Source organism: Heliangelus exortis, chromosome 1, assembly GCF_036169615.1.
Source record: "Heliangelus exortis chromosome 1, bHelExo1.hap1, whole genome shotgun sequence".
In the NCBI taxonomy this organism is placed as follows: Eukaryota; Metazoa; Chordata; class Aves; order Apodiformes; family Trochilidae; genus Heliangelus; species Heliangelus exortis.
In genome coordinates this window covers 191,695,092-191,708,046 of record NC_092422.1, presented here as the reverse complement: position 1 = coordinate 191,708,046, position 12,955 = coordinate 191,695,092, and the positions used below count along the sequence as shown (strand labels likewise).

Sequence of the window (12,955 nt, the reverse complement as noted above, 5' to 3'; positions counted from 1 at the left end):
AGAAGAGTTATAAGTATGTTGAAAGTCATTGGGAAACATCACTTTCTAAGTATTGACATTTAAGCAGCAATCTAATGAGATACTTAGATTAGGGAGGGATAAAGATGTTCTTTGCTTGATTGTGTGCTTAAGGTTTCACTCTCCCCTACTACTAAACAAAGCCTGATCCTGATTTTCAGCTTTATTTTTTATCTTTCACCTCCCCAACACTCAGTGAAAAACAGAACCCTGTTTTCAAAGTCACTATGCAGGAGGATTGACTTTACTTGAAAGAGTTACAAAGGCAGGTGAAAGACTAAAATTCCTAAGCCAAATAATGGGGTGAGAAGAGATGGGAACAACTTCTAGACCTCTTGGTTCTCCAGCCAGAAGCAATATCACCTAATGAATGGGCACTGAACATCTTAGCACATTTTCTCTACCTGCAAAAGTTGCCCTGTAGTCCTCTCCAGTAGAATTGCCCCACTCCTGCCCTACCCCTTCTGGTTTCTGATGGATTACCAAAGGAAACTTCAAGTGCTGGAAGAACCAAAGTCCTTCCCCTTCCTCTGGCTGGTGATAGAAGTCCACCCTGCCCAAATGAAATCAGCTTTGTCACCTCTTTGACCTCCAGCTTACCGAAACCTTCCCGTGTGTGGAAAGCAAAAAGTTGGCTGCAGTCCCTCACAGACGACTGGCAGTTTCTCTGTGATTTCTGCAGGTTTGGTTAGCACTGAAGCAGGTCAAGATCACACCATGCTGTTGTCTGAAGAGCTGATGGTTGTCACCCCAGTGGTATCACACTGAAGCCATCCTAGAATCATAGAATCATAGAATAGGCTGGGTTGGAAGGGACCTCAGAGATCATCAAGTCCAACCCTTGATCCACTACCGCTGCAGTTCCCAGCCCATGGCACTGAGTGCCACATCCAGGCTCTTTTGAAATATCTCCAGGGATGGAGAATCCACCACTTCTCTGGGCAGCCCATTCCAATGTCTGATCACCCTCTCCGTAAAGAAATTCTTTCTAATGTCCAACCTAAACCTCCCCTGGCACAACTTGAGACCTCTTGTGCCCTCTTGTCTTGCTGAGAGTTGCCTGGGAAAAGAGCCCAACCCCCCCCTGGCTCCAACCTCCTTTCAGGGAGTTGTAGAGAGTGATGAGGTCTCCTCTGAGCCTCCTCTTCTTCAGGCTGAACAGCCCCAGCTCCCTCAGCCTCTCCTCATAGGATCTGTGCTCGAGTCCCTTCACCAGCCCAGTTGCCCTGTACCAAGACGTGTTGGACCCAACACCCTCATCTGAGCACATGGGATACCAGAGAGCTCTCGTGGTGGGGGCTGTGTTGGTGTAGAAGCTATTAGTGTTTCCACTGAGGTCTGCATGTTCCTCACAGCTCACTGCAGCTGTATTTGCACATTATAAAATAGCATGTTTTAAAGTGCCTTGTGAAGCAAATCCTTCCAGCCTCGTGTTGTAAGGCAACAAGAGTCACACCATGCAAAGTGTGTCTGCGCGTGTCAGCAAAGCGCTTTTTCAGCGCCGTAGCTGAGTGCAAAGATTTCAAGAGGAATCAGGCAATTAAATTTCAAACACACATCTCTTCTGTTTGTTAGGAATTCGTTTCCCGCAGATCCAGCATTTTATTGTGTGTCTCGTATCTTCTATATGCACAATTTCATTTTAATTTTGTAATATTGTCTTTCCTTCTTGTTGGGATTTTTTTTTTCTTTCTTTTTCTGGACAGGTTATACATATGCTAATAGAAATAGGCCTATTATTTGAAGCATAGTTCTGCTTGTCAAAGAAGCTTCATTAACACCGTTATCACTGCCTGACATTTATCTTATAATTTCCCAGAGTTGACTGTTACATCTCCATGGAAACCCAAATTGCAATTGAAACAAGTGAGATAATAAAGGCATCCATAGAGGACTGACAGTGTGCAAGCCCACAGTGTTTGCAGGCTACATTTGTTTATAGTTCTAGAGTGATTTTTCTGGGATGGAATATGAAAGGGGTTTTATATATGATTTTGGCAGTATATAGACTGTTGCATTCACAGGCTGTTTTGGGCTTTGGTTTTTTGTTTTTTTTTTTTTTGAAGCAGCCAAAAACTTGCAATCACGGACTCTTTTGATTTGCTGACTCTTTCAGTATGCAAGAAGGATTTTTTTTTTCTTTTTTTTTTATACCTAAGGACTTGAGCTCTGTAAGTTTGTGACTCTAAATCAATTTAGATGGTGCCTCAAAGCATAGAGTCATGAAACTGGAGTGGGTCCAGAGTGAATTAATCTGAAATTAATTTGATTTTGAAAGGCTCCATCTGGCTGTGTTTGGAAAAGGCATTTAGACAGATATATAAACAAATGATCATCTGTATTCTTTATGCCAGATGTGGTGTCAAAAAAATGAAGAAATGGTTTAAAAAATAAAATCAGCTGAGGGGATTTTGCTGTAACAATGCTCGACTTGTTAAAATTACAGTTTCATCACTCTTTGGACAATAATCTTTTCTTATATTCAGATTTGTAAAAGCAGGGAGCATGGGTGAATTTGATAGGATATTTCATTTTAAGTAAGAAAATTGAATGTCACAGCTTGCTTTAATTGTCTGTTTGAGATCTCACATAAATCAACACAGCTAACCAAAATTGCCTGTGCCCTTAATATAAGCAGTGCTGTGATCTTCCATTCCCTTTTTAAGGAAGCACTTTAGGTAAAGCAGCCATGTCAGGCATGAGCCATTGGCCTCCCTCTCTTTGGACATATTTTTTTTTTGGGCCCTGTGAAGCTGGAAGTGGGTACAAGCAAACAGGTACACACATGGGCACCAGTCTTGAAATACATTGTACTGTAAATTTTTCCAATAACTGGTTGGCTTTAGCACACAGAAATGGCTGTTTCAAAACAAGTGTCTGGAGGACACCTTTCCCATGTCCCCCATCCCCCAAACCCTAGGACTCAGTTTGCTATAAACTAGGAAAGTCCTTGCAAACCTCATAAGACCTTGCAGAAAACTGACAGCCTGGACATAAAAGTTAGCTCAGTCATGTCACTGATTATCAAGTAAAAAAAAATTCAAGCCTTTGATACTGCCTTTGAAGTTTGGTTTTTTTGGACAAAGGAAGAAGGGAATTGAGTTACAACTTTGTAAATTTGGATCAGTAAGTGTGTTTGGAATGTGGAGAGAGACTGAGGTTGTTGACAAGAAAACAGATGGTCCTACGTGTCCTGAATTTTAAAAGCCAGGTACTATTCTAATTTGGTTGTTGACGTGTCACAAATATATAAACATTTGGGTGTAATAAAATGCTTTTTTTATTTTTTTTTTTAACAATAAATGTTTCGTACCACACAGAAAGAAGTATGCTTCATTGCAGATATATGTAATAAGCAAAGCAAGGCATTAATAATCCCCACCATTAATACTGAGTCAGCTACTTCAGATTCAACTTCATGTGAAAAATTACATCATTCAGCGCTTCAAAACTATAATATAATTGTGTGAGTGCATGAGCACTCATTCATGTTACTGTCCAGCTTACAGTAATGCAGAGAGAACCCCATTGCAATTTGAGCACCTTGCAGGTGTCATATAGATATTTATGCAAAAAGACAAACTCTTCTCCAAAGAGACTGCAAAGGAAAAAGTTGGTGGGGAGCACAAGAGTGGAATAAAAAGTTGAAGTCATTGCTTGTGAGCATCGTAGTTGTGATCAGCCAGGGTTCTTTTCCTGCCATAACAGAGATTAGCTTAGAGACAGAAAAGTTATAAATCAGAAGCTTTTGTTGATGCTAAGATCTCCAGGTCAAAACCAGATGTGTGGATACCCATATGTTGGAGTTGGCCAACAGAAAACAGATACATAAAATTAATGACTCACGTTTATCAGACACATCTTAACTCTTGTGATACCTTTCTCCTGCAGTGTAGAGTTAGAAATGCACCCACATTACACCTGATGGAGACAGATGGAATTGTGCTTGAGGCTTTAATGCACAGAAATGTCCAGAAACAAAAATCACTCATTGGGTGCTTGCATAAGCTGAGTTTCTTGTTGCAAAACATTATTGCTTGGCAGATCTCATCCAGCCTTGAACTAATTAGTTCCCAAAACCTACAGGAGAGGCTGAAAGAACAAGGCTAGGCATTAATACGTGTCCTCTTAGTTTAGATCTTGAAACATTTATTTCAGTCATTCTTTTAGTGTGTCTCTGGAAATCTGTGACCTTCATCCATACTTGAACAAGAGGGGAGACAAACTCAGATTAAGGGTTGGCGTGGGGCTGGTTTTCTTCATCTGTTGAAGGGCAGGTGTCTGTCACTGGCTGTTGAGCTTCTGGTTTCAGTTTAGTAAAATCTATAGGCAGGTGTAGGTAAAACCTGAGAAATACTGAAAGTAGGCTGTTAGAAGTTTTACAAGAATAAACAAAAAGATGTTACCCAATTCACACCTGTACAGATGATGTGTTTAATTATTTACTTCCACTGTTGGATGGACTAGCAATGATCTTTGAGTTCCAAAATAAAGGACCTTGAAAAAAACAAACCTCTTCCTCTCTCTGCCTTCACTTCTGCACTCACTCATTCTCCTGTTTAAATATATTTTAAATTGTAGGAGTTACTTCACTTGTGTCTGTATACAGCAAGTGCACAGCATGAAGCACTACTGAGTGTTCTAAGAAATAATTTGATAACAAAATAGGTCCATGCAGTAGGAGCTGAGACAGTCTGAGACACATTGCACATCGTTAGGGTTTTTTAAAGATATATTTGATTTTAAGGTTTTTTTTTTTAAAGTTTAATGTAGCAGATGTACAAAACTTCTGCCGAGTTACTGTTGCTTGATTCTAGGAAGCATTACTAAAAGTAGAATATTAAAATAACATAATCTGGAAGTTTTGTACACATTTACAGGGAGTATCCAGGGCTTTGTTTGAAACCTCAGTCTTAACCTGGTTTGTAGTGGAGGTGGGGTAGCAGCACCAGGGCTGAGCACCTGAAGAGCCACCAGGCTCTGGAGGTGCAGGGTGAGCAATGAGCATGAGGGAAGTTGCAGCCAGGTGGGGACAGTCTGTCTCTGATTCTCTGTGTTGAGCAGAACTCTGAGGGCTAACTTCAGGTAATCAAGATGCCATTGTGCACCACAAGCTGAAGAGGTAATTGCATATTAACATAGATCTTATTATGATTTCCTTTTGTATCTTTGATTTCTTCTTGCGATACTAATAAGGAATCTGCATCTATACCTCTAACTTCTGATGTTTCTCTGGTATGTATTTTATTCAATGTTTTTCCCAGTTCGTGTTGGTCTTAGTCTGATGCAGTCTGACCTACCTGCTTTGAAAGATGACTTTGCTCTGCTCCTTCTTCTCACAGACAACTTTATTTTCAGTGCAAACATTTTTCAATGCATGAGTTTTTTTTTCCCAGAATTTTACGTTTTTTTTCCTCTATGAGAGGATGCTTCCCCCTTGACTTACCTAAAGTTTGCATTTAAGGCATTGAAGTGATCACATGTACTACCTTTGGGATTATTCAGAAACAAGGATCTGCTATAGTACAATGGTTTGCCACAGTTTGTGTGATCTAGTGTACAGAGGGACTTAGAAAAGCTGAGCAACAGCTAAGCACTAATTTCACCAGAAAAACTATGGTGAATTTTAAATTATCAGGGCAGTAAAAGGGACTCCGCTGTCTTGAGAAACATATTTTTGCAATTATTGCCAACGTGGAAGCAACACAAGAAAAAAAATCTTTGCCTCCACCATTTAGTACTTATGTGAGCACTTGAGTATGATTAGCTACTGAGAAGAATAAAACCTGAGCATTGGATGTCAGGTATTAAAAGCCATCAGGATTATTCATGTAGTTAATACGTGTGCCTGAGTGCAAGTGCGGTTGCTCTCTGCTGGATGGATGCAGAATTGATCAGCTCTTTGTTAAAGGCTTTATGGGTCTGTAAGATGGAGTAAGGGAGAACATTTTATCAGCTCAGTTTCTGAATCCCCTCTCACAGCTGCAGTTGGCCTTCGTGTGTAGCAGAATGTCAACTTTGCAAGTCTTACAGCTACTCAGTTGTCAGCCTTGTTGATGGGTGCAGGGAAGCCTGGAGAAAATTATTTTGTGGACATTACTATGTGCATAGGGCTGAATGTCCTGCCATGTGCTGCTTTGGGTGTTATGTCAATTTAGCAACTGCTGTTATGGATATATATTACTTATATCAATTATCAGTATTATAAGTGTTTAATATTTCTGCTGAAAACTGTACAAGATGCTATAGCATGAACAAGTAAAGATTTTTTTTAAGGATCATCTTTCCTTTGAGCTGTTTTTGAGCAACAACACTGTGAAAATGCTGATGGGTCAGAAATCTCGAGGTGACTTTTTCCCCCGAATACACAGAGACCTGGTGATTTATGGCTTAAAAGTATGGAACAGCTTCTTTTTTTTGTTTGTTTTTGTTTGTCAGAGGTTCTGGCCCTGATTTTGCTGGCCAAAATCCAATTTAGGTAATTACATTCTGTGTCGATAAATCGCAACCCCCTGCAGTTTTCAATTGGGTATGGTATTGTTCTACTCTTCCTGGCTGAAATTGTTGTGTGATAATGCTCCATGTCATTAAACAGCTGCCGTCTGTCACCTTACGATGAAGTCATTCCTCTCTAAACAATGAGTTTATAAAGCCCTTTTGGGTCCTTCCAGATAAAATTTGCTCATAAACCAGCAATTGTGATCTTTTGAGTATGGTAAGGTGATGCATGTGTGTCTCTCTTGACAGCAGTTGGAGTCCTTCAAACCAGTGTCTTCCCTTTTGTCAGCTCGTGTGATACCCTGGCAGCAACTCCACAGCTTGGATGTTTTTATTTTATTACTGTAAAACCCTGATGCCTGTAAATGCTTCTGTGCCGGGGTGGATTTAGTAGTCTTTACACTCGGAAGCTGTTCATTTTCATGTTCTTGTTATATTGGCTCTTAGAGGGAGGTCACTGTTCTTCTTGAGATGTCTTATACCATAGAATGTGAAAAAGGGAAATCAATGGCAAAATGGTAAACCCGCTGAAACAGAGTGAAGGTTGAGATGTGAATTAACCAAAATGGAACAGTTAGCAGGGTTCTGGGCAGCTTTAAAAACAGATTTGAAAACCAGGTCTCATGTAAACCCGTTAACAGCTGTTTTTCAGCACCTGGCTTGACACCTTGTTCATTAATGGAAATGAATGTGGATTAATGCCAAAGCTCTTAACAGTGATGAATTTAAGAGAGTCCCTTTTGATCAAGACTTTTTTTTATTTTTTTTGCAGTCTGCCTCTCTCCTTAGTGGTCAGTTTGCTTCTAGCAGTCTCGCTGCAATTACAGATATGAATGGGAGGGACAGATAAAGCTTCTACTAGGTTTTTCCAGTGCTTCTGGTTAAGCAGCAGTGATATTAAAACAATCTCTAGCTCCTCAAAGAGCGGCCCTGTCAGCTTGCTGAAATGATGGAATGATAGTTAGGTTATTAGAAGGAAAATTGGCACAAATTGAGAGAGAGGATGCTCTGGCAGCAACCACAAGCAGGCAGTGACTGCAGTGGCTTAATCTCTGCCCTCAAGCTGCACTCTACAATACAGATGACACCTTGTCAGTGAAGATGATGTGCTGGGTCACCCCTGAGTCCAGTGGGCTAAATTGGCCATGGAGGGAAGGATTGCTGCAGTGTAGAGACAGCAAACCACATAATCTACATTTTTTTTTTTCTTTTTTTAAAAAATGTATGTCATCGTTTGGATGCTGACAGTAATTGTCAAGAGATCTCATTCTCATTAGCATCCTCTAGACACATCCATCTCTCTATGTTTATGCTTTCAAGAAATAGCCCTAAGCTTTCACAAGGATTGCTTCGCCTCTTCTTGGAAGGTTTCATGCATGGTTTCTCTTTTTCCTTGTTATTTCTTGGGTGCAGCAGGAGGGGAAGATGGGAGAAGGAAGGAGCCACTTCCTCAGAGTTACTGATTGGCAAAAATAAGTAGCAGAACCTCTCAGCTGTGGGTAACTAAGAGGTCTTAGTACAGAGCAGTAATACCCACTGGGTGAAGGTGAAGATTGATAAGGGGATATGGGAATTCATCTCTAGTGGAGATTTCTGAGGGATCAAGAATATTTGGCTGGATTCTGTATTAACCAAATAAGCTCTGTGACAACTGAATTATCAGGCAGGTTTGCTGTATAGTGGAGCTTTCAAGTACACTGCAGGAATCAGATCCATAGAACCTATAATTTTTTCTTCCCCATTCTTATCTTCATAGAATCATAGAATCACAGAATAGTTTGGCTTGGAAGGGATCTTGATGATCATCTAGTTCCCACACCTCTGCCATAGGCAGGGACACCTCCCACTAGACCAGGTTGCTCAAAGTCCTATCTGACCTGTCCTTCAACACTTCCAGTGATGAGGCCTCCACAGCTTCCCTGGGCAACCCATGCCAGTGTCTTACCACCCTTACAGGAAAATATTTCTTCCTAATATGCAATCTTTCTGTTGTTTTATTTGCTTGTTCAGTTTGTCTGTATTAGCTATAGTACTATGGCTACTGCCAAAGCTGGGTGAGGATGCTACTGCAAGTGCTTTTGATGCAACAGTGTTTATGTGCTCAAAATTCTGACAGTGAAAGTGGGAACCCTCCTCTGAGGTGCTGGAGAGCATCAGTTTGCACTGAAGTCAGAGGCAATGCAATTCAGAAAGCAGCCCAGCTGTGCCCATAGAAAAGAGTGCCCTCTCTGTGGACTGAACTTCCCTATTAGCCCTCAAAAAATGTTGGCAGCTCAGTGAAACCCCTGCCTGGTGGTAGAAAAGGATTATAAAAAAAAGGCTGGGTTATGCTTGGTTTTTTCCTAAATCTGCAGGAGTTAGAGGATTGGCAGAGCTGTCAGCGGATGGTGGAATTTAGTCTGAAGAAGTTTTAATGACTTATCCAAGTTAATTCAGGCAGTGAGTAGCAAAACCTGGCCCTTGGAGCTTTGCATCACAGCATGCAATTGCCTATGCCTGGAATCAGAGCCTTTATAACCACCTTCATCCAATGGAGATGTAAGGAATATGGTCACAGGCATTCGACTCCAGTTCCACAAAAGTAAAGAAAGGTTTTCAACATTTTGTGGAATTAAAAGAGGTCTTGGCTTGTGCCTAAACCTTTAGCTCAAAGCAAGAACTTGATGCTAGTGGGGTCATTAAACTGAGAAAACAGGTAGAAGTGTTTGGTTTTGTGGTTTCCTCAAATTGGCTTGTTAGCAATAGAAATTGCGGTGCTGTTGGTGGTAAGGGTGGTTTTCATAAAGGATAAAGCAAAGGAATAAACTTGTTATTCTTTATTAAATATGACCTTTGCTGTAATTTTTGGCTAAAGTAGCAATTGTGTATGGATTTCTTAAAAAAAGGGATCCAACAGAGAGAAAAGATTAAACACAATTCATTTTTTTTAATGTAAACAACATGAAGAATAAATTAAGTGGAAAAAAAAAGCTGATTTCTGAAAGAAAACAGTTGACTGAGTCCAGGATAAAGCTGGGGGCTGAGCTTCTACCTTTTCTTTGCTGCAGGTCCAAAATAATGTGTAAGCATTTTCCTTAGTTATTTAAGCTACAGATCAGGGATTTTTCAACCTCCCCACTAGGGATGTTGTTGTTCAAGAGACTGGGTTTTACATAAAGGTATAGGAATCAGAAAGAAATAATAAAGTGATTTTCCAGTGGTATAGATGTCATGTAGGTGCCTACTGCTCCATGAAAATCTTGAAAGATGTTCCCATGGAGTATGATTCAGGTGAATCAGGTGGGGGTTTTCTGTTTCTTGGAAATATTGGGAATGGTGGTTCTTTGACTGAATGGTTTGGGTTGGCTTAAGTGTTACATATGTATAAAAAATGCAGTTTCTGAGGCCTAGAGAAACTGGAATTTCCCTAGATGTGCTTGTGGCCTGTAGGACATCCTCAAAATTAAGAGCCTATGCAAGAGTGCATTTGTGCATGAAAGGTGACATAAAAGTTTGGACCAGATCTTTCTGTCTCTCACTGAGGCAAGGCTCCCTCTAGAATGAAAAGGAATCTTGTCTAAAAAATGAATGTGCTAAATCCTGCTGTCTGATGGTTCGTGTTGAAGACGCTTCACAAGTGATGATCAAACTTCTTGCTCTTGGTTTGACGTGTGCCAACTTTCTCCTTCCTGCTGTAAAGTAGGAAAGTTCTAAAGTTAATATGGTCATAATAATGTGTTCAGGTGAATTGTGCTTTCAAGGAAATGAAATAGATGGAACTACATAGAATCATGGAATGGTTTGGGTTGGACAGGACCTTAATGTTCATCTAATTCCAGCCCCCTGCATGGGCAGGGACTCCTCCCACTACATCCCCATTCAACTTTCCCTTGAACACTTCCAGGGATGGGACCTCTATAGCTTCCCTGGGCAACTTGTTTCAGTGTCTTACCATCCTTGGGGGGAAGAATTTCCTCCTAATATTTAATCTGGATCTCCTACCTCTCAAAGACACAGTTTGTGTTTGCATGGGTCATAGCTATGAGACAAGGCTTGTATTTTCCTTGCTTGTATTTTTCCTTTTATTCACCCGTAATATATGATTTTCTTTGGGTTGTCCAGATTTTGAGCTCTTCCAAGTCCTCCTGTGGCCATTCTCTCCTGAATAATCATCAAACAGAGAAATTGTAATTAAAGCCAAGTTTTTTGGAAGTGGCAGGTGGCTCTGAAATGCTTGAATTCTGTGATGATCAGCTTTCAGCATTGCTGAACACAGGCCATTTCCCCCTCTCCCCAGTGGAAAGATGGGGGGCTGCTCTTAAAGTCACGTCTCATTAGTGTTCTGTCTTGAAACTGAAGGATCCAAAAAATGATCTCTTATGGAATCTCTAGCCAAGTAATCAGTTGAAATTACTGTCCTTACTTATCAAGAATTATATAAGAAGGGTTTTTTGTATTTTTACTTTTGTTCAGTGTTTGAAATTACATGTTTTAGAAAAAGCGCAACTCTTCCTAGACCATAATGTTGGTTGTATCACAGAGCAGGTTGTTTTTTGTTACAAAGTTCTTTCTCCTTGCAAAAGTGTGTGGTTGTTTTGAACTAGAGATGTGCATCTGGAGATCAGACAGGGGAACAATTTACAGGGTGTGAAAAATTTCAAAAATGTGTTGTCCTTTTGCAGGGGAGAAAAACTTTTTGAAGCAGTATCGTAATTTTCCCTACTAAGTAGGCATTTTTGCAACTTCCTTCTCTTTCAATTGTGGGGTTTTTCATTGGGTTTTTTGGCTTTGTTTTTTTTTTAGTGCCAGGGTGCAATAACCTTCAAAAATAAACTTCAAACTGCAGCTTTCCAGACTGCTTTTCCTTTTTAAAGAGCATAGGCAACTAATCGGCAGCAACCAGCCACATAGCTGGAGTGTTTTCCATTCTAGACAATATCCTACTAATTTGATGCACACATGGATGCTTCACACAATCTGCAAATTCATCACTGGCATCTTGCATTAGTCATCTGACAGATTGCCAAGTGTTTCATATTCCTTTCATGTGACTTTATTACAAAACACACACGCACTCACGCACTGCCTTACTTCTGCCAGTAGCCAGTTCAGTGAGAATTCACTGCAGTTCTGTTTACAACAGTCATGGAGAGAAATCTGCACTTATTTTCAACTATCCTCTGCTGTAAAATGCATAAGTCCTGGTTTGCGTGGTGCCCTTCTCTTCTTATATAATGACATTAAACAGCAGCCTGCAGAGAAAACCAGGCTCAATGAAAAATGTAATCTCATTGTTTTTTGTTCATAACACTTATGCTATTAATTAAATGCTGATTTTTTTTTTTCTTCTTTGTGCCAATTGACATCATCTTCTGCATCTAGAGCACATGAAAACTGCGTAGTCTCCTGACTTGCCTTCTCTTTTTAATCTCCTTTTCCACTTTCTAGTAACGGCACAGCTAACAAGATGAATGGAGCTTTGGATCATTCAGACCAACCAGACCCAGATGCCATTAAGATGTTTGTTGGACAGATTCCCCGTTCATGGTCAGAAAAAGAGTTAAAAGAACTTTTTGAGCCTTATGGAGCTGTCTACCAGATTAATGTTCTCCGAGACAGAAGTCAGAACCCTCCCCAAAGTAAAGGTACAGTAGTTGTGCTCTGTTTGCTTTCAGTTTGTTTTAGCTTTTGTTTTTTCTTTTTTTTTATTCTTTTCTTTTTTATGGTCTTGCATGCCTTCAAGATTTCCAAAGAGGTTTGCATCTGGGCTGTCTGTTTTGAAGTCATACTGTGTTGAGCTATGCAGCAGATCTAAGAGGAGAGGTCTCCTGAACACTTATCGATTACTGTCTTTCTCCTCTTCTTAAATTGCAGTTTAAATGTCTGTTATCTGGAAGTGTGCATTCCAGCTGTGCAAACAATAACAAAAGATTGCCATTCTTGTTTAAATTATTATTGCCAAGAAACATGGAAACCAGAGCAGTCACTTTTCCAGGATTAGTTCATGAAAAATAAGATTTTCTACTTCTTTTTGTTTCCACTCTTTGCACCCCAGGCAGGAATAATTTTAAGGATACAAAAGGGGAGAAATCATAGCAGTGGGCTCTTGCTATGTCATTTTTCCAGAGGCAATAAAAACTACAAAATAGTATTACCCTGCCCTTTTCCCAAAATCTGATTTATATTCTGTAGCTGTGTTAAAGGTTTGATTTTTTGGCTCTGGTATTTTCAAAAGGGTTGCTTTTCCTTCCTACATTTTTTTTCTACACACAAAGTATCTGTCCTTAACTGTATTGCTTTCTTTCACTGAGTGTTTAGGCATGTGAGAATTTTGTGTGTTAAAGCATATGTTAGTGTAACATATGCTTGCATGTAGGCTGCAAGTGAGTTTTGTTTTTTTTTCACAGAAGGCATTTTTCTCCCTAAATAGCTGTATACTTTCGTTTACACTTTAGGTTTG

General features: G+C 40.0%; 1 protein-coding gene across 15 annotated transcripts in view; it reads left to right on the top strand.

Annotated features, from left to right (window-relative positions):
- Positions 1 to 12,955, top strand: part of CELF2 (CUGBP Elav-like family member 2) — a 374,712-nt gene that overhangs the window by 232,406 nt on the left and 129,351 nt on the right. For 14 of the 15 annotated variants that reach the window (XM_071734175.1, XM_071734168.1, XM_071734172.1 and 11 more), the window contains one exon: positions 11,944 to 12,140. In XM_071734175.1, coding sequence (XP_071590276.1) covers positions 11,944 to 12,140 — 197 coding nt within the window. Of the gene's footprint in view, positions 1 to 11,632; positions 11,778 to 11,943; positions 12,141 to 12,955 lie in introns of those variants that run through there. The other variant, XM_071734176.1, reaches the window with a different exon arrangement.